The sequence below is a fragment of the Vombatus ursinus genome, unplaced genomic scaffold (assembly GCF_900497805.2).
Source record: "Vombatus ursinus unplaced genomic scaffold, bare-nosed wombat genome assembly UNPS02014811.1, whole genome shotgun sequence".
NCBI lineage: Eukaryota > Metazoa > Chordata > Mammalia > Diprotodontia > Vombatidae > Vombatus > Vombatus ursinus.
This window is the reverse complement of record NW_020954589.1, coordinates 3676839-3699266: the sequence shown is the minus strand read 5'-3', so window position 1 is coordinate 3699266 and position 22428 is coordinate 3676839. Positions and strand designations below refer to the sequence as shown.

Below are 22428 nucleotides of genomic sequence, written 5' to 3'. Positions count from 1 at the left end.
GAACAGAGCCCAACTTTAATACAAAATTAAAAGTCAAGAAATGGGCTGTAAAAATGAGCAAATAATCAAAAGAAAATCTTGACCATAGAAAGTTACTATGTTGACAGGGAAGATCAAAACACAAACTCAGAAAAAGATAACAAAGTCAAAACTGCTACATTCAAAGCCTCAGATTAAAAATGTGAATTGGTCTCAGACCAATTCCTGGAAGAACTCAAAAAAGATTATAAAAAATCAAATAAGAGAGGCAGAGGAAAAATTGGGAAAAAACATGACCGTGATGCAAGAAAATCATGAAAAAAGAGTCAACAGCTTAGTAAAGGAGGCACAAAAATGCTAGAGAAAATAATTTGAAAAGCACAGTAGGCCAAATGGTAGAAGAGGCATACACATCCAATGAAGAGAATGCCTTAAAAACAGAGTCAGCCAAATGGAAAAGGAGGTACAAAAGCTCACTGAAGAAAATAATTACTTAAAAATTAGAATTGGGCAAGTGACTAATGACTCCATGCAACATTAAGAAACAATAAAGCAAAAATGTGAAATATCTCTTTGGGGAGATAATTTAAGAATTATTGGACCACCTGAAAGTAGTTCAATCAAAAAATAAATAAATAAAGGAACCTCCCCCAAAGGAAATCAGCCAATGCTACAAATAATGACTGGATTTATTGTTATGTTGATTGTCAAGACTTAACACAGTGTTGAAGATAATACTAATAGTGAAGATTAAACTTGAAAATGCAGCATGGGTTTTCAGAGAGTGGGTTGTTAAATATTTACCAGCACACCTGGCTCCAGCATCTGGCGATGCATATGGTACTTAAGAACTTGGTGAGATATGAAATCTCTATACTTAGTACCCTGGGCTGAACTAGGAGCATCAGGACCCTCCATCAAGAGGAGGAGAGGTAGGGGGATATCTCGGATAGCTCCAATTTGTTCAACTCTTCTACTTTTCCAGTGTATCCATTACTCTGAGGATAGAAAAAGTTAAGAAAATGAACAAACTCAATATCTGACCATGATCCCTTCTTCATGAAACCTTGTCTTTTTTCCCTCTTGAAATTTTCATACTCCCTCTAATGCCTTCCAACCCATACACCCACTTCATATGACCAGGCAGGGCTCTTAATCCCTGGGAAAGGCACAGTAGTAGTACCATGACATCATGTCTAACTGTCATCTCAATTCAATTAACATCCCATTACTGCCCTAGGACCTTAATCCCATTCTGTCCTGGCAACCCCCAGTCTGTCCCTTTTCCACTGAACCCAGATCCATCCATAAAACAGCTAATTGTGATGAGACTTCATAATATCTAACATTTATATAGTGCTTACTACATTTTATGTACTGTATTAAATGCTTTACAATTACCATCTCATTTGATCCTCAAAACAATTCTGTTGGGGTAAGAGCTTTCCTAGCTTTTAGGATAGCTAAAATGTATCCCCCTTTTAGGGTTGAAGAAACTGAGGCAAGCAGAGGTTAATTGACTTGCCTAGGGTCATATAACCAGTAACTGTTTAAGTCTGGATTTGAACTCAAGATTTCCAATCTCTAGTCCCAGTGCTTTATGTACTGTGCCATCTAGAAGCCTTACATACCCCTCATTTTAGTATGTCACTGTAGACTTTTCTGAATCTTTTTATTATTTCAGGGCTATCAGCAGTGTGGCTGTGGGGGTGAGGAGACTCTGGGAGTCTTTTGTTCCACTCTAAGGGCCAAGGGGGAAGGGGAAGAAAGCAAGTATTTATTAAATGCCTACTGTATGCCAGGCACTATGTTAAGCACTTGGCAAATATTATTTTGCGAAGTAGGTACTATTATTATCCCCATTTTATAGTTGAAGAAACTGAGGCAGACAGAAATTAAGTGTCTGAGGCTGGATTTGAACTCAAATCTTCCTGACTCCAGGCCCAGCACTCTATCCACTGTACCACCTAGCTGCCTCTAGTGCCTGTGGGAGTTACTTCCATCCTGGGATGGTGGAAAGGATATTCCTTGGTTTATTTCTAACTCAAGCCAAAGCCAAAACAGAGACAGTAGGGTGTAGTATAAAGAATACTGGACTTGATGTCAGGAATACCTGGGTTCAAATCCTGCCTCAGACTGTGTGACCCTGGGTAAATCATTACTTTATCTCTATCTGCTTCAGTCTCCTCAACTGTAAAATGAGGAATCTATGACCTCTGAGGTCCCTCTTGGCTCTAAATCTATAATGATCCTGCAATACCACCACTCACCTGGTTCTTGAACCTGAACAGAAGAACAAGAAGGACTAAGAAGGTCAGACCTTTTAGCAGGAGGAGGCCAAAGACCACAAGGAGGAGGAGACAGTTTGGGGACCTGGGAGGAGAAAATAGAGAAGATGGTGAAACATCTGTGAGGCCGAGACCTCTGGTACATTCCCTAGCTGTGAGGGTGCCTATGGTGGAGTCCTGGTCATGTCTTCCCTTTATACTTAAAAAGCAATTTATTCTGAACATACACACACACACACACACACACAGAGAGAGAGAGAGAGACAGAGAGACAGAGAGAGAGAGAGAGAAAATAAAAGAAAGAAAAAACATAAAAGGAAAGAAAAGGCAAAAAAGGATTTTTATATTGTGATATGATTATATCTACCAGCATTTCTACACTAGATGGTTCCCACTCTTCCCCGACATGTTTTTCCCTAAAAGGAAAAAGAAAATGTTCATTCATCTGATTTACCCTTGCTTTCCCAAGATAGATTTCTGGTCACCTAAGGTCATAAAATGGACATGATAGGGCAGTTGGTGGTGCAGTGAATAGTGCCAGCCCTAGACTCAGGAGGACCTAAGTTCAAATCTGGTCACAGACACTTACTAGATGTGTGACCCTGGGCAAGTCACTTCACCCTGTTTGTCTCAGTTTCTCATCTGTAAAAATGAATTGGAGAAAGAAATGGCAAACCAATGCAGTATTTTTGCCAAGAAAACCCCAAATTGGATTGCCAAGAGTCAGACATGACTGAAAATGACTGAACAGCAACATACAAAAGGCATTAAAAAGTCTCATCTAGGTGGGGTTAGGGTCTCTCAGACCCACTATGAGACCACTTGAATTGCCAAAACTTGTGCTAACCTGCTGACCTTCAAATTTCTGTAAAGAGGTGAGGGAGGTCCCACATTCCCAAACTGAAGTTCAGTGTCACCCTATCCTTGTTCCATATGTATTAGGACAATAGAAACTTCCTTTTTGTTAACTTGTAAGTGCCTTATTTTATGCTAAAACTCAACCTGAACTAAGAGAGTGCTGACCTTAGTGCTGACATTAAGCCCTCCTCTAACACATATGTACAGAACAACACAAAAAAAAGAAGGTTGTATATAAAACTGTGAATCTTTATTTCTTGCTGAGTGTTTTTTAAAAAAAAGTATATAATAAATTCCCCATGTTACTTTCATATCTGTTCTGTTGGTTTGTGGTTCCTTCTATTACTTTCTATCTACTCAGTATACATCTTGTAGGTACCTAATTACTTACATGTTGTTTGTCCTAATAGAATATGAGCTCCTTGAGGACAAGGATTATGTTTGCCTTTCTTTGTATCCATATCTCTTAGCATGGTGCCTAGTGCGTGGTAAGTACTTATTAAATGCAGGTTGAATGATTGATAAAGCTTGAGTAGGCTTTCTAATATGGAGATAAGTGGGCCATGCTCCTTATAGGACAGCACTTTGCATGACACAGATGGCTGCTTATCAAAAACTCTTTGGTGGAATCATGGTCCATTAGATTGTGAACTCCTTGAGGGTAGGGATTATCTTCTACCTCTTTTTGTATCCCCGGGACTTAGCACAGTGCCTGGCACATAATTGGTGCTTAATTGCTTGATTGATGACCTAACTTGGTAGCTCCTCTGTGACCTGAGACTGAGCTGATGATGTATGTGTCTTCCTTAGGGTACCTTATTTTCCTACTGTACATGGGACTAGAAGGAGCACCCAGAAATCTTGACCAATATTAATGTTTCAGCAAATCTTAGGACTAGAGCACAACATCATATTCATGGAGGAGTGTGACCCCCTTCAAATCCACCCCTCCAAAAAAAAAAAAAACAACAAGCAAATAATAAGCAAAACCACCTCATACAACCAATGAACATTGTGTGGTCCAATCAACAGAACCCAGGACTTCTTTAGGTAATGCAAAAGCTGTGTCCTTAGCAGGGTCCATGCCTGCTATCCCTTTTTATCTAATTTGGGTGGCCACCCAGTGGTTCAGGAAGTCCTACAATCCAACACCCTAACCATAGCCACATCTACATACACATCAGCTGAAGACTCCTATGAGATGATCAGAGAGCACGTGAAGGTAGGCTGTAAGGTACAGTTGTCCACAAAGAAACTCCAGTCTCATTGATCCACCTGAAAACTGGTGGCCCCTTCCTCATTACCCAGATAGCATGCTTCTAACTGGAAATAACCTGAGGGTTTTTCCCTACCTCCAAGTTTCACTGCCTCTAGTCTAGTAAGCTAGTGAGTATGCAGCCTTGCTCTTCCTCCTTGCCTACAAACCCGAAACCACAGTCACATGTGATGGTGCTTTTTAATTATCAGGCATTTTTTAAAACATATTATAAACTTAAATACAAAATAAGAAAAGAAAAAAATAGCATCGCCATGTGCACAGCAGAATGTAAGAGAAGATTCAAAATATACAGCAATATACTTCCATTTCAAGAAAGCCTATATAATAAATACTATATTGAGAGCTGTCCATCTTTTCTTTGCTTACTTGTAAGTTTTCTTTTCTTCTCTGCTGTGCACTTTTTACTTTGTTCTTTTTTCCCTATAACTCCCCACCCCAGGCTACAATTAAGCACAGATGTATATCATATACATATACATATACCCACACATACACATATACATATAATACACATACAGAAAAATTTTTAAAGCTCATGAAGATTGTCCTTAGCCCTGGTGTAGTGAAGAGAATGCTGCTGTTGAAAGCAGAAGACCTGGGTTTAAATGCAGACTTTGCCAGTTAGTACTCATGTAATAAACCTCTTAACCTTTCTGAGCCTTTATTTTTCCCATGAAGCATTTGGATAAGAGCAGAGTTTTTCACCTTTTTTTGAGTCATGGACCCCTTTGGCAGTCTGGTGAAGCCTATGAATCCCTTCTCAGAATAATGTTTTTAAGTAATTGAAGGAAATATTAAATTTCAGTTAGAAGCTAGTGAAAATTAAAATGTATTTTTTTTCTAGCCAAGTTCACAAATCCCCTGAAATTCATCCATGGATCTCGTGTTAAACCCCTGGATCAGATTGCCTCTATGGTCTCTTCCTATTCTAAAATCCTATTTTCCCATGATACTACTTGGTCATTGAATTTTATGTGATCCATCCTGGTCTTCATCTTGTGCCTTCCAAGGGTTATGGATCTCTAATCTTTCTAGACACAGTTCATGGGCAGAGAAAAGAGGAGGGGGATCTTCAGAGAAACATCCTTAGACACAGGTTAATTCTCCCATTCTATTGCATGATTCTTTCTCAGAAATCTGACTGACTCAAGTTCAGGGGAAAATTTTTCAAAAGAAGGAAGGAGAGAAAAAGGAATAATGGAGAAAAGAAAAGAAACAGAAATGAGATGTTCTACCAATGTTCTTTCCATTCTTGCTGTTGCTTCCTAAGACCTAGCCCATCAGGGAAGGGTTAGGAAACCATACGTTCTTGTTGTTGGGTTGTGTCCAACTCTGTGACCTCATTTGGGGTTTTCTTGGCAAAGATATGGGAGTGGTTTGTCACTTCCTTCTCCAGCTCATTTTACAGATGAGGAACTGAGGCAAGCAGGGTTAAGTGACTTGCCCAGGGTCACAAAGATAATAAGTGTCTGAGGTTAGATTTGAACTCAGGTACTCCTGACTCCAGGCCCAGCACTCTATCCATTGAGCAACCTAGCTGCCCCATACATCAATATTGTTAATTACAAAACTACCTCAGCAGCCTCCTAGTAAACAGTCAGGTAACAAGCATTTAGTAAGCACCTACTATGTACCAAGTGCTGTGCTAAATTCTGGTGATACAAAGGAAGACAAGAGACAATTCTTGCCCTCAAGGTGTTCCTAGTCTAATGGGAGACAATGTTCAAACAGTTACATGCCACAGATAGCATAAATTGGAGATAACCTCAGAGGGAAGGCACTAAGAGGGCTGGGGAAGGTTTTTTTTTTTTTTTTTTTTTTTTTTTACAAAAAGTGAGACAGAAGTAAGTCAGGGAAGTGAAGAAATAGAGGTGAGGAAGAGAGCTCCAGGTGATGGTGGTGTCAGAGGAGAGAGGGGGGCTTATATGAGGAGACATTATGAAGGTAGAAGTAATAGGACTCTCCAACAGATTGGATGTGGAAAGATGAGAGAGAGTGAGAGTTGAGGCAAGAGAGGTATATTAAAGATATAAGTAGAAGGAGATTATTATAATTTTGGGGGAGGGAGGTAATTGGGGTTAAGTGACTTGCCCAGGGTCACAAAGCTAGTAAGTGCCCGAGGCTGGATTTGAATTCAGGTCCTCCCAACTCCAGGGCCAATGCTTTTTCCACAATACCACCTAGCTGCCCAGAAGTAGGTTATTTTGAAGAACTAGGTGGTACAATGGATGAAATCCTAGCTCAGGTGCTTACTAATAGTTTGACCCTTGGCAGGCACAGGCTCATAAATATTTTACTACTTGTTCTCCAAGAAAAGCAAAAAATGACATGCCGTACTTTTAAGTTTAATCAACATCATTAACGTTTTCACCGTTACTTTCTTGTCTAGACAATCAACAAAACAATAACTGAAGTGTAAATAAATGCTCACACTGAAAATTTAATAATCAGCTTTTGTTTGCTTGAGCTGACTCCAGCTGGGGCTTTAGCTGATACCTAACCTCGATATTTCCTTATCTTTGCCAAGAAAAACAGAAAAAGCATGGTACGCTTATAATATAATATAATATATATATATATATAACATATATATATATATATTATACTATAAAGTGGGGATAATAATAGCACCTACCTCACAGGGTTGTTGTAATAGCCAAATGAGATAACTCGTGAAAAAAGTGTTTTGTAAACTTTAAAGTGCTTTGGAAATATGAGCTATTCCTACCTGGTGAGAATCATCCTAATACAAAGCAGCCTAGCATCAAAACCCAAAGGAGCCCCCTTAGCTCACTAGATATATAATGCCTTATCCTTAGGGTTCTCACACAGAGCTTTTCATGTACATCTGCATGTAGGAGTTCTATGTTGACACAACCAAGGGGACCCTGAGCTAAGTTTTATTTGAGAAAAGACAAGTTATTCCTCAGATGTTTCCAGGGGCTCCCCCAAGAATGCTGAAGCTCCTCTGATGATTCTGTCATATAGGTTGGACTATAAGCCTATCCACTAACTTGCAGAGCTAGAAGTTGGTTTGTGGACCCCTTAAATACATTCTATGTACTGAGCGTGGATTGCCTTTGGCATTATTAGGTGTTGATGAAGTTGTGGGAAAACTTTTAGATTCTGTTAGTGATGAATTGGCTTGAGTGGAAGTGGTAGAGACCCTTACTAAACAATGTACCAGCAACAAAAACTTTCTCACTTCAGGTCTGGGATGAGTGCACTTTCGTTTGGCTGTCTCCAGAATGGCTGTTAGGGAAAGGGTGGAGCGGAGTGAATAGGGGGAGAGTGTGATAGGCAGCCCAAGCTGAAATCTGCTGAATGGATCACAGAATGGCAAAAGCAGTTAAAATCTGTAAAGCACCTGAAGACATCCTCTAGTTCAACTGTCTCATTTTTGTAGATGAGCAAAATGAGGCCTAGATAGGTGAAGTGATTTGACCGAAGTCACACAAGTAGTAAGGGACAAGTCTGGTCATCTAATACCAAATAAGGTGCCTTTTTCATATTGCCTGCTATAACAGGTGTCTTGTCAAAGGGGACTACTTATATTGGACTGGGTCAATGCATGCAATTCAGCTAAAATCAAGAGTCAGAAATGAAACTGGAGAGGGAATCACAAATACTGCACAGTAAGGGGGCCCTAACTGGAACCATTTACCTCAGGTCCCCAGAGCCTACATGATCCATAATCTGACTTCTAGAAGTAGAATTTTCTGGTAGCTGGACATCTGTGTACATCAAATATGTCATATCAGTTATGTTGAACTAGGGCCTGAAAAATATCAGGGCACGGATAAGTCAATCAATAAACATTTATTAAGTGCGTACTATGTGCCAGGCATTATACTAAGTGCTAGGGATGCAAATACAAAAAAGATTGTTTCTGCCCTCAAGGAGCTTACAATCTAATGAGGGAAGACCACACAGAAAAGGAAACTGAAAAGGTGAGGGATAGGAAAGAGAAGGTGGGGAATGATGGACAAATTCAAAGGAGTGCCGTGGGGTGGGAAATGAAGACATGACTGGCATGGGTCTCTTCCTTAAATGGAGGTTATGGGAAAAGCTGTCTACTTTGAATCTTTAAATCAGAGGGAGGGAAGGGCCCTGGAGCAGAGCATACTGATGAAATATGAGCACCAGGGTTAATGTAATCTTGCAGGATAATGAAGTTCTTGAGGGATGTTCACATCTAAGGCAGTACAACCAGATAGAGAATTGGGAGATAAAAAGAAATCAGACTGCAGGTCACATATATTTGAAGACAAGAGGAAAAAATGGGAAGGCTGCTTCGCTGAGGCCCGCCTGAGCTCTGGGCTGAGTCAGAATATCTCACAAGGACCACAGTGCGGTAGCTGTGAACTGTGGAGTAGCCTCCATAGTTCTCTTGACTCACAGGTCAAGAGGGTCAGTGAGGTTGGGAACAGGCCAGGTATGCGCAGGCTGGAGTCTAAGGAAGCCTGGTACTGTGGGGAAGTCTCTGGATAAGTGGAGGATAGAGCACACACACAGACTTCTGGGGAGGCAGAGGAGAGGGTGGGGTGTCACAGGACAGAGGGTGTTTCTGGAGAGGAGTTTTACCTCTTGGTGGTAGAGATGATGGCGATAGCTTCTATCATGGTAGTTAATTCCTGCTGGGTTGTCCTCTGTGTTGGGGCTGCAAAGAGAAGACAAAGGGATAGACAGTTGGCACCTCCCTACCCAATTGCCAATTGCCAAAGTCTTAGACTTTGCCCTGACCTGTGGGATAATCAGAATGAGGGCACAATATAAAGTCAAATGTTCCTTATTAATATGTGATATTATTCAAGGAATTATATCAAACCTCATTAATGATCAATTCTCTCCCCTTCCATTTTATCTTCTCTTTCTCTAGTTGTCACTATCCTTTAATTGATCCATTATCCTTGGCACTAAGGCCATTGACAACCAACATGATCATAGCGTAAGGAGAAAGAGCTTGTCTTAGCGGAAAGGTCTTCACTGAAAAGGGAAATAAGAGGAAAGAGAAGGTGAGGAATGATGGATAAAGCCAAAGGAGTGCTGCAGGATGGGAAATAAAGGGATGGCTGGCGTAGGTGACCTCCTTAAATGGAGGTTCTTGGAGGAGCTGTCCATTTTCCACTTTTCAATCTGAGGGAGGAAGGACACCCAGGACAGAGGGTACTAATGATGTGTGAGCACCAGGGGTGATGTAATCCAAGGGAATTTACATCCAACAACTGGTCTTGCCACTAAATTGCTGTATGTACTTGGACAATTGGCTCATCTCTAAGATCCAGTTTGCTTCTTTGAAATGAGAATGTTGAACTAAAAGACATATGAAATCAGACTGATTGCCATGATCAACATTGATGCCATAGAATCAGTAACAAAAAATTTCCCTCTTCTAGATGGCAGCTAGGTGGTATAGTAGATAGTGTACTGGGCCTGGAGTCAGAAAGACCTGAGTTCAAATCCAGCCTCAGATAACTGGCTGTGTAACCCTGGGCATAACCTCTGTCTGCTTTAATTTCTTCATCTCTAAAATGAAGGGTCTCTAACATCCAGGGTTGTTGTGAGGATCAAATAAGAGAATATTTATAAAGTGCTTAGCACAGTGCCTGAAGCAGAGGAGGTGCTTAATAAACGTATTTTCTTCCTTTTTCCTTGGGATTAGAGGTGATGGGCTAAGGTCAGCAATGTTTCATATGCTATCGACTGAGTCAGTTATTGATTCTACTTTATTTTTTTTTAATAAGGAAGGTTTCTGTGAGTATGGTTGTTGTTGTGTTCAATTGTTTCAATCATGTCCCACTCTTTGTTTTCTTAGGAAAAATACTGGAGTGGTTTGCCATTTCCTTCTCCAACTCATTTTACAGAAGAGGAAACTTAGGCAAACAGGGTTAAGTGACTTGCCCGGAGTCACACAGCTAGTAAGTGTCTGAGGCTGGATAAACTCATGAAGATGAATCTTCCAGACTGCAGGCCAGGCACCCTAGCTCCCAATCCTTATAGGATGGGGGTGGGGGCTAATTAAGAAATAACTGTTGTATTAAAAAAAGACAAAAATATTTTTTAAAATAAAAAATTAAAAGAAAGGGTTGAACCAGCTAATCCTTAAGGGATCTCCCAGTTTTAACATTCTACTACAAGACTATGATGCACCAATGATCAAAATTTTGAATTAAATGGTGAAACTCATGAATATATGACCCATAGGATCATAGATTTAGAGTCAAAAGGGATCTCAGAGGTAATCGAGTTCAACATTTTTTTTTTAATACTGGAGGAGATTGAAGACTAGAGAGGTTAATTCATTGCCTAAGGTCACTCAGGTAGTAACTGCCAGACCTGGGCATCAAACCCAGATCCTCTGACTTCAAGTGTTGCATTCTTTCCCCTGATACCCATGAGACATCTCAACTTTGCTAATTAGAATGGCAGCAGAAAAGGTGAGGGACAGTGATTATAATGGTATCTATGCAGTTGCCTTGGTTGATATGTTGGTTTCTTTTGCTGAACTGTTTTTTTTTTGTCCCTATACATTCCTATACACATCATAGTCCCGTAACCCCCTCCTCTCCCTACCAATGTCGCCTCTATTCTCTGACATTCACCTTCTACCATTCTGATCACACATGGCAAAAGGGAACTAAGAAACTTAAAATCAGAGGATCATATATCTAGGGCAAGGGTTTTTAAGCTTTTTTGATTTTGCTAAAGCACTGGTCTGACAGTATCACCTCCATTCTCAGTAAGATCCAGTAGCTCCCTATCACCTCCAGGATCAAATACAAAAGCCTTTGTTTGATATTCAAAGCACTCAATAACCTACCTCCCCCACTTTTCCAGTCTTCTTACACCTTGTAACAGACCTGCACAACTTGGCAGTAGGCACAGGCCAAAATTAAAATAGGCTAAACTTCTTCAGGCCGCAGATGGGTTTTTAGCAGCTCACTTTCCAAGTAAAGGTATAATTATTGATTAACCTATTTTGCAAATAAACCATATTTCAAAAAGGAAAATTTCAATTAATATGAATTAATTACATTTATTACTTAAGATTTGTATTTATCATGAAATCACATTAATGTTTAAAAATTTACTTTGCTAAGCAGTACAAGTTTGAATACATTTTTTAGGTTTTCTTACTGTTTACATTTAGTTAATGGGACATATTACACATCTTGTCAGCAATCAGTTTATCATACTCCAGAATCATGTTTGAAATCGATTTCTTTAGAAATCTGAAAACTAACCTTAGTAGCTGCCTCATTTTTTGAGTTTACTTTCTTGAAAAACCATTGTTCCCCACTGAGATTTTGCAACTATTTAGATGCTTTAATTTATTTTTCACTGGTGTCCAACTTACTTAAGTCAGGATGTTTTGAATCAAAATGGCAATGAAGATTGTATTCCTTCAGAACAGATATTACTTCTCAGCAAACAAGGCACAATATTTTCTCTCTTACTCCAGATTAAACATTATGTTCTGATTCAATCTTCCATTTCTTTTTATCATCCATTTTACAAAGTTATCCCCAAAACTGTTAGAATCAGAGGCAGCTAGATGGCACAGTGGATAGAGCACTGGTCCTGGAGTTAGGAGGACTTGAGTTCAAATCTGGTCTCAGACACATGATACTCACTAGCTGTGTGACCCTGGGCAAGTCACTTAACCCCAATTGCCTCTCAAAAAAACCCCAAAACTGTTAGAACCAAAAAATCTCCACAGCAACTGCTCACATACAAAGAAATACTGAACTGAGTGTCTAGACCCTTTGGACAGTCTAGTGAAGCCTATGGAGCCCTTCTCAGAATAATATTTTTAAATGCATAAAATAAAATTATAAGTAAAACTAATTGAAAAGACAGTTTATATATATATATATATATATGTATGTATATACATTTGATATGTTCATGAAGGATGTCAGATTAAGAATCCCTGATCTTGAGGTGGAAAATAACCTTAGAGACCACTTGGTACAATGCTTTATTTGATAGCTGAGGGAACTGAGGTCCAAGAAAGTTAAGAGATAGGTAGTGTCAAAATCACATTAGGACACACCTAGGATGAACTTCTTAATATCCCAACTAAGTTCTCAGGAGCTAACACTCCAGAGGTGACATCATCCTGGACATGTCCTTATAATATATATATGTACACACACACAAATATATATACATACATACATATACGTATATATATGCTATAACCATGGCTCACATTTATGTAATGCTTTCCAATTACAACAAACAAAACAAAAACTTAACACAATCACATTTGATCCTCACAACAAGTACATGGGATTGGTTGTGAATGTCTATTATTCCCCTTTATAGATGAGGAAAACAGAAGCTTGGAAAGATAATATCACTTGCTCAAGTTTGCACAATGGTTAGTAGGTGTCAGAGGTGAGAATTGGTTCATGTTGTCTTACTCCTGAGCTGGAGCTCTTCCTCTTACACTGCCTCTAAGACTGTGCTATATCATGGAAATGTAGGGAGAATTACTTTGGGATCGTGATAGTCAGGAATGAATCTAAGAATCTATTGAGACATTTCCTCAGGTTACAGCGGAGCTGGGAAGGATGTGGAAGAGGGACATTTGGTAGATTCAAGATCTGATTGAGTCTCTGCCTTTGGGTCTAATTTATCTTTGTAGAGAGAGAAGAAAAGCAGAGTCAAATCAGTGCCCAGAACTGCAAACTTCAGCCAATGTCTGGCATGGGAACCATGAACCACCTCACAAGCCCTATGTTGAGAGGCTGCTTGTCCTTTGAAAGTATTTCAGCCACTACCAGACATATAGGAACAACATTAGGGGTGTTACCTTCAACATGTTGGGGTCTGGGGATTCCCCAAAATGTCTGTCATTGAGTTTTGGGGGTCTCCCTGCTCCAAAGTGCTTGCTGTAGCTGGTGTCCAGCATAAATACAAACCAGTATCTGCTACAATATCTAACTATGCAGTTTTTAGCCTCCATTACCAGTTCCTGAGATTATAGGAAATCAAAATGGTGAAGCACATTTCTGTTTTTGTGTACACTTGTGTGTGTGTGCACATGTGCATTTGCACATGTGTGTGATGTTGGACACCAAGTCCAGTGATCCACTAGTCAGAAAAAGGACTGGCAAGGAAGGAAGTGGCTTACCTTTCACGGAGATAGAAGACCAAGCTATGGAAGAGCTGATGGAAATGTGAGAGGGCAGGTGCTATGTGTATGTGGTCAAGGTTGTGAGTGTGGGGGGTGATTAAAGTACTTTAAAAAGGACATGAAGCTTCAAGAAAGCCCTGTTCTCAGGGAAGGAACTTACCTGGAGCTACTGTTAGGTGAACTTTCTTGAAAACATCAATAACATTTGCACTAGAATTGTGGTTTCCACACCAATATTCCCCAGAGTCTTCCACCCGGAGGTCAGACATGTTGATCGAGATGACATTAGTGTTATAACTGAGGGAGTAGCGTCGGTCCTCAGTCTTTGACCGAGATCGTGGTCTTGTGATTAACAAAGTACATGTAGTTGCATTTACTATCTTTTTACACCAGGCTTTGTCCAGATGATCAGGTTTCTGAGGTGTATACTGGCAGCTCACTGTGAGTGTCTCCCCAACTACTCTGTGCTTGTCTTCATAGACTTCTTTTCCAAGGGAGCCTGCAGAATACAACCTCAGGTCACCAGGGGCTCAGTTGGACAACAAGCATCCTTCCTCAAGTAGGAAACAAGGAGTAGAGGGAACATTTCTATAGAATGCCAACAAAACCCAGTAGGAAGACACAAAAAGTGAAATTCCATTCAAAATAACCCCACAGAGAATCACAGGTGGTAAAACAGACAATTTTGATTACAATTTTTAAAAAATTTTGCACAAACAAAACCAATGCTGATAGAATTGAAGCAAATTAATGGGAAAGACTCTTTGCAGGAAGTTTCTCTCATAAAGGTCTTATTTCTAAGATTATATAGGAAACTGATCCAAATTTATAAGAATAAACCATTCCCCAATTGATAAATGGTCAAAGGATATGAATAGACAGTTTTAAGGGGAAGAAAGCCAAGGTATCACTAGCCATATTTTAAAAATGCTTTAAGTGACTAATAATTAAGAGAATACAAATTAAAACAATTCTGAGAAATATAGAGACAATGTTAACAACAACTATGGATCTGGGGAGAATGAATGACAAAAGCCAAACAACAACAATAACAAAGAAGGATAGAGAAAATCACAGAAAATAGAGTGGGTAATTTTGAGTCCATAAAATTAAAGTGTTTCTATGAACAAAACCAAGATGACTAAAATCCAAAGAGAAATAGTTAACTGGGAAAAATTCATATAATCATTTTCTTTTCTAGGGGGTGAAGTGGACAGAATACTAGTTTTAGAATCAGGAAGGCCTCAGTTCAAATCTGGCCTCAGATACGGGCTAGCTATGTGATCCTGGTCAAGTAAGTCACTTGACCTTGACCTGCCTCAGTTTCCTCATCTGTAAAATGAGGATAATAATAGCATCTACCTCTCAGGGTTGTTGTGAGTTTAAAATGAGATAATGTTTGTAAAGCACCTAGCAAACCTTAAAATGCTACATAAAATGCTAACTATTATTGTTATCACCATCATTATTATTTCTAGGATATAGAAGGAATTGATTTTAATTTATAAGAATGAATAATTCCTCAATTAATAAATGGTCTAAGGAAATGAATAGTCAATTTTCAAAGGAAAAGGTTCAGACCATTCAACAATCATATGAAAAAAACTCTCCCTATCACTAATAATTAGAAAAATACAAATTAAAGCAACTTTGAGGTTCTACCTCACACGATGAGAGTGGCAAAACTGACAAAAAGGGAAAGTGATAAATGTTGAAGGAGCTGCAGGAAAATAGGGAACAATAAATTATGGTTGCTAGAATTGTGAATTGATCATGTCATTCTAAGTAGTGCAGTGGATGGAGGGCTGGGCCTAGAGTCAGGAAGATGTATCTTCCTGAGTTCAAAGCTGGCCTGAGATACTTACTAACTGTGACTCTGGGCAAGTCACTTAACTCTGTTTGCCTCAGTTTCCTCATCTGTAAAATGAACTGGAGAAGGAAATGGCAAATCACTCCAGTATCTCTGCCAAGGAAACCCCAAATAGGTCACAAAGAGTCATATATGACTGAAAAATGACTGAATAACAACACATCATTCTGGAAAGTAATTTAGAACTATGTCTTAAATTGCAGCTTTACTCCTAAAGGGATCAAAGAAAGAAGAAAAGGATCCATACCAACAAAAATATTCATAACAGCTCTTTTTGCATTGTGGCAAAAAACTGGAAACTAAGGAGTACTCATTAATTGGAAAATGGATGAGCGAATTATGGTATATGAATATATTGTGGCAGCATTATGCCATAAGAAATGACAAAAGTGGTGGTTTGAGAGGAAGACATATTAACTGACGTAGAATGAAGTGAGCAGGATCAGAACAATTTATATAATAACAACAACATTTTAAAGAAAAAAAACTTTGAAAGAAATAATAATAATGATAGCTAGTATTTATATAACACCTTAAGGTTTATGCATAATGAGCTGGAGAAGGAAATGGTAAACCACTCCAGTGGTTTGTCAATGAAACCCTAAATGGGGTCACAAAGAATCAGATGTGACTGAAATGTCTGAACAACAGCAAATACTTTATAAAAACTATCTCATTTTATCTTCACAACAACCCTGGGAGGTCTTGTCATCCTCATTTTACAGATGAAGGAACTGAGGCATACAGTAGTAAAATGACTTGCCCAGGGTCACAGATAATAAGTTCTGAAATCATATTTGAACTCAGATCTTCCTGATTCCAGGCCTGGCACTCTACCCACGGTACTACCTAGCTGCCTCATCAATGCTCTAACTAACCATGATCCCAGGACACCTTCAGTGAAGCATACTACCCCCCTCCTGATAGAGAATTAATGGATTCAAGATGCAAAATGAGACATATATTTTTGGTGATGGTCAATGTGGGATTTTGTTTTGCTTGACTGCATATGTTACAACTGTTTTCTCTCTCTCTCTCTCTCTCTCTCTCTCTCTGTCTCTCTCCCCTCTCTCTTTCCCTCTCTCTCCCTCTCTCTCTTTCTCTTTCTCTCTCTGTTTCTTTCTTTTCAATTGGGAAGGGAGAGAAAACAAATAGAATAATATAATATGCGTAATATATGTCATATGTCATGTAATATATCATAATCTATTATAATCAAATAGATAAACATAATAAATGTTGACAGGGAAAAAGACTTAAAAAAACAAAATAACTATGGAAATACTTAGGAGTCTGCTTAAAGAAAATTAAAGCATGTTAATTGAAAAAGGTAAAAGATAGTAAAATAAAGGGAACCTGGGTTCTTCAGAAAGTAGTCTCTCTTATACCAGCACTGTCATACCCTAAATATGTCTCCCAAGACCCCATTCCTGTCCTGGGGGGCCAAGCCTTGTCTACCTGTTAATATACCATCTGTGTAGCATCCCTCACCATCCTCTTCTCCTCTCCTGTCCCTTCCCATCTCCCCAGCTCATCTTGTCTCTACTCTCCTGTTACTCTCTTTTCCTCCTTACCCCTCTCATATGAAACCCATAGAAGCAGCAGCAGCAACTGAAGAAGGACCTCTGGGGTCATCTTGCTTCTTTCCATGATCAGAGGTTCAAGGGACAGAGGAAGCCTCCAAGTACGTCTGGGAGAGTTGAAAAGAACAGCTGAGGACTGATTGCTCTCGTGGCTCTTTCTGAATCCCAGAAACAAAAGAAGAACTTACATCCTATTTGGGGAAGTGGGTAAAGTAATAAGTAGAAGTGCTGGACTCAGAAGGGAGGGGTTGGAGAGCCTTGAGGTTGGGCTCTAGAGCCCTGTGGATCACCAGAAGATGTCTTGTTTTGGCAAAGCTTGATCAGTTTCTTACATAACAATTATTATCCCTCCCCCCCACCAAAGCAAGACACCAGGAGGACCTAGTTGGGTATGAGTGTTGTTATCGGTGAAGGTATGTAGATGGGTTTTTGGGAGTAGGATGAGAGGTATCTAGGATGGATGGCAGCCATCTCAACAACAGGAAAGGTGAAGATGAAGTCACAGCATGTAGGTGGGATGCTTCCTGGAAATACTCACTCTTCCCTTCATATTCCTACCTAGTACCTCTCCATTCACAAGAAGGAAATAAAGTAGCAGTAATGCAGTTGTCCCTCAAATCTGTTGAAAATGTCCCTACCATAACTTGGTGTCTCTCATAATAATAAAAACATAACAATGATATGATTGATGATGACGACTAGCATAATAATTAGGCCCTTATTGACCAGTCCCTGTTACATTTATGCAGCAGTTTAAGATTGGCATAGAATTTTCCAGAATATAACTTCCTTGAGAGTAGGGATTATTTCAGTCTCTTTTGCTATAGCCTATCAGGTGCTTAATGACTTGATAGATTGTTTAATTGTTGCTATTCACCTACCTGTACATACCACTATGTGTCTGATTTTTAGAGTAGAGTGTTTATTTTTTAAAGAATTTACTCCTTGAATAGAAATGGAGCCTTCCTTGGACCTACCTGAAATGACTTACTGCATCTATACCAAGATACCATAGTGGAGATGAAAGAGGAATTATAATAATTTTATCATAGCTAATATTTATTTAGCATCTTCTATGTGCTAAGCACTATGTTAAATGCCTCACAAAGGTTTTCTCATTTGGTCCTCACAACAATAGTGTAAGATAGGTGCTATTATCATTGCCATTTTTTAGATGAGGAAACTGAGGCAAGCAAGGGATAAAGTGACTTGTCCAGGGTCACACAGCGAGCAAATATCTGAGGCTGTATTTGAACTCAGATCTTCCCTACTCCATGCCCAGTGTTCTAAATACTGGGCCACCTTAGATCACATGACACATTGCTGGAGCTTGAGTTTCTGTTTATAAAGAAAATAATTTGCAAAATTAAATTTGAACTATAGAAAGGTAGATGGAGATTTTCCTTTTTGGCCTCGGTTTTTGCCAGAATTTAGCTATTTGGCAACTTCTCTCTTGAAATGTTAACATTTGGTAACGTTTGATTTACCTTTTGGATGCATCAAAGAACAAATTATGGCTGTTTCTAAGCCATCTACACTATTCTTTTAAGCAATTTTTCATAATTTAGAAGAGTCTATTTTAATCTTTTTGCTCATTAAAATTATCCCTATGCGAAAATGTCAAATAGCTCTTTCTAGTAAATAAAAAAGTGATTACCTACCACTACTGACCTCTTACCCAACCCTTTCTGTTCTTTCCCCAGGCCAGCAGAAACCATTTGAAGGAAGTTACACGTACATAGAGAAGTAGGGGTTAGGGCAAGGCAGGGAGCAGTCCTGATGTCTGTTAATTTCTATCAATTTTCCAAGTAGGGTCCCCAAGGGTGTATATGAGGCAGGGGACCCCACAATCATCCTAGAGGCATCAGTCAGACACATGGATTCAATTAAATTCAGTCTGTTCAGTTCAATTCAATTCAGAGTTGTTTACTATAGTTCATTTCAATTCAAGAAACGTGAACTGTGGAATCACAATATCACAGAATTGAAGATTTGGAAGGGATGTTCAGGATCAACTTGTCCAACCTACCACCAAAGGAATCCCCACTATAACATTCCTTACAAATGGTCAATTCAAGCTCTGCTTGAAGACCTCCAAGGAGAAGAAACATACCACATTCAAGTCTAATCAACTTTGGGATAACTAATTCTTAGGAGATCAATGGCCCACACCTGTGGTAAGGGTGGAGTGTAGTTGAAGGGAGAGAATCAGTCTCTGGACTTCTTGGGGGAAGGCTCTCCAGTTTCTTTGTACTAGGCAGTCACTTCAGGTGCTTCTGGCTTCTGACTTCAAGAGAGAAAATGGATAATGCCAAATCCACTTCAGGTTACTTAATGAAAATAAGACTCAGGGAAAAAGCCTTCATGAGAGGAGCCAACAGTCTCCATCATGTCCCTATCCCCAGCTTGCAACTCTAGAGACTTTGGGGAATTTTCCCTTTTGGGTAAGATCTGGGACTCTCTCTTTCAGTTGAGCAGAGTTATCTCACTCTCAGTGGCACAGCTCCTTCACTCTGTATTGTTTGGCATATATTATCATGTATATACTTTCTCTGATTTCTGTTTTGCTATCAACTTGGATAAATAGATTTCTTTACTGCTTCCTATGTGTGTTTATTGTGGAACTGGTATTTGGTAGGAAGGGATATAAAGTTTGGGATCCTCCTTTCCCCATTAAGAAACAGTGGTCAGGGGAAGGGAGGGGGAGAAAAATTTAAAACTCAAAAGCTTATGGAAGTGATTGTTGAAAACTAAAAATTAATTAATTAATAAAAAATAAATAAAAATAAAAAGTATAAACTAGGAAAAGAAAGAAACAGTGATCAGAAGTTTAGCTTGAACCTAAAAACCACATCCCCTAGACCAGGGTGGGGAACCTGTAGCCTTGAGGCTGCGTGTGGCCTTGTAGATTATCCTTCTTATTAAAAGGATTTGTTCTGTAAAATTTGGATTCAGTCAAAAGGCTGCACTTAAGAATCTAGAAGGACACATGTGGCCTCAAGGCCACAGGTTCCTCTCCCCTGCCCTAAACTAGTGATATTTAAGGGAGCAAATAGATATAATGCTAGCCCAGTACCCCTTTCTTTGAGGGGGGCAAAGTAGTCAAGCTTGTGGCCTTAACCTCCTGCTTCCCCTCCTGTTAGGAAATAAAGTCTCTCTTGGATAAGGGTGAAGGGAGAAGAGACTAGAGATATCTATTCTACCTCCCTTTGAGTCATACAACACCCCCATCCTACATGTGGAATATCTGACATTGAGCCTAAATTAGACTCTTTGCAATTTCCATCCATTGCTCCTGGTTCTGTCCTCCAGGGTCAAATAGAATAAATCTAAATCAATCTCCACATGACATTTCTTCAAATACTTGGAGACAGTCATCATATCCCCTGGAGTCTTCTTTGTCCAGGGTAAACATGTCCCATTCCTTCAACTGACCCACATATGTGAGAGACTCAAGGCTCTTCGCCACCCCGGTTACCCTCCTCTGGGCATTCTCCAGATTAACAATGTCCTTCTTAAGGCCAGAAATGAACATAATGCTTCAGGTGAGATCTGAGGAGGACAGGGCATAGTGATGCTCTCACATCCCTATTTCTGGATATTGTGTCACTTTTAACGTAGCCCAAGATTGCGTTAGCTTTTATGGCATCTCACATTGAGCTTGCCACCCACTAAAGTCCCTAGAACTTTTTCAGAATGATTGCTATTAATTTACATCTCCTCCATTTTATACTTATAACCAAGTATAAGACTTTACATCTTTCCCTGTTGAATTTCATCATATTAAATCCAGTCCAATGCTCTAACCTGATGAGATTCTTTCAGATTATGACTCTTTCATCTAGTATTTGTAGGATGTATCCCTCCCAGCTTTGTGTCATCTACAAATCTGATGACTATGCCTTCTATGCCTTTATCAAAGTCATTGATAAAAATGTTCAATAGTCCAGGGCTATTTCTGGGTTGGGCCTGACCAGGTAGTTTAGAAACTAAGATTGAAACAAAATGAGATATTTATAGAGAATGACCTACGGTGTTAACCAAAGGATAATTATGAAGCCATAGCAGGAGAAGGCTATTTAACAGGGATAGGCATTCAGAGCCCTTTGAGGTGATTGAGCAAAGTGAAGCTCCCTTCAAGACCCATTAGCTAAACATGTGAAAACCCCTCTAGCTTCCTGTGACTCCTTTGTACTCAGGATATGAGGAATTCAGTCAGCTGATAAACATTTATTTTTTTTACTTTCTTTAGGCAATTGGGGTTAAGTGACTTGCCCAGGGTCACACAGCTAGTAAGTGTCAAGTGTTTGGTTCGAGGCTGGATTTGAACTCAGGAACTCCGACTTCAGGGCTGGTGCTCTATCCACTGTGCCACCTAGCTGCCTCATGATCAATATTTATTAAACACCTACTCCATACTGGCTCTGTGCTATGTACTGAGGATACAAATACCAAAAATAAAAACAGTCCTTGCTCTTAAGAGGCTTGCAATCTAATGGGGGAAGGCAATACACAAAGGAAGCTGAAAAGGGGGGGGGTACCCATAGCTGCAATAAGGTGGAATCTGGGCATCCAAGCAATTCTAAATCTATTTGACTGCATAATTGTCCAATTCATATCTCTCCATCTTCTCCAAAAGTGTAGAGACTTTATTAAGAGACTTGCTAAAATTCTAGGTAAACTGCAGCCACATCATTCCCCTCATCTACTGGTCTAGTAATCCTATTAAGAAAGGAAATGAGGTTTGTCTGGCATAACCTGTTCTTGATGAACTGGCCCTTCGTAATCACTGCTTCTCTTTCTAGATGTTTGTTTAGCATCTCTTTAATGATCCATCATAAAATTTCCCCAGGAATCAAAGTAGGGTTCATTGCTTTATAGTTTGCAGACTGTTCAATTCCCTTTTTGGAAAATCAGGAAAGCATTCAGCCTTCTCCAGTCTTGTGCCTCTCCTCTCGTTTTCTGTGATCCTTCAAATATCACTAAAAATAACATCTTCCTGTTCTTTCAGAACTTCCACAGATCATAGAACTTTACCTTGAGCCAAACCAGCATAAGATTTTTAATTTCCATACTAGTCAACCATGTCTGGGACAGGACCATTCATTATCATAACCCCTGATGGTCTAATTTGAACAATTTAAGGAGAAGGATGGAAAGAACCTTTAAGAATCAATTGTGCTAGAAGACATCTAACTATCTGGTCTACCAGCTATAGCAGGCGGCATAATTCAGTAGAGTGTAACAATCCATTTTGAACCCACAGCATAGAATGTAGCTGCCCTAATGGATCAGTTTCAAGAAGGCTTGATGAACGCAATCTAGGAGAAACTTGCCTGGCTTTAGAAAGAACAGAGGTTGCCTCTTGTCTCCAGTTTCCAGGAGAATTGTCCTCATTGGAATGGGCCTAAATCTAGTTGACTTCC

At 39.5% G+C, this 22428-nt stretch overlaps 1 protein-coding gene across 1 annotated transcript; it reads right to left on the bottom strand.

The window, feature by feature from the left end:
- Positions 1 to 650: 650 nt before the first annotated feature.
- Positions 651 to 17163, bottom strand: LOC114053572 (trem-like transcript 4 protein). The gene is made up of 5 exons (XM_027876676.1): positions 16994 to 17163; positions 13710 to 14048; positions 8989 to 9064; positions 2250 to 2352; positions 651 to 977 (listed from the first exon to the last, which is right to left on the bottom strand). The coding sequence occupies exons 1-5, from the start codon at positions 17067 to 17069 to the stop codon at positions 897 to 899; spliced, it is 675 nt and encodes a 224-aa protein (XP_027732477.1). The 5' UTR covers positions 17070 to 17163; the 3' UTR covers positions 651 to 896.
- Positions 17164 to 22428: the final 5265 nt, after the last annotated feature.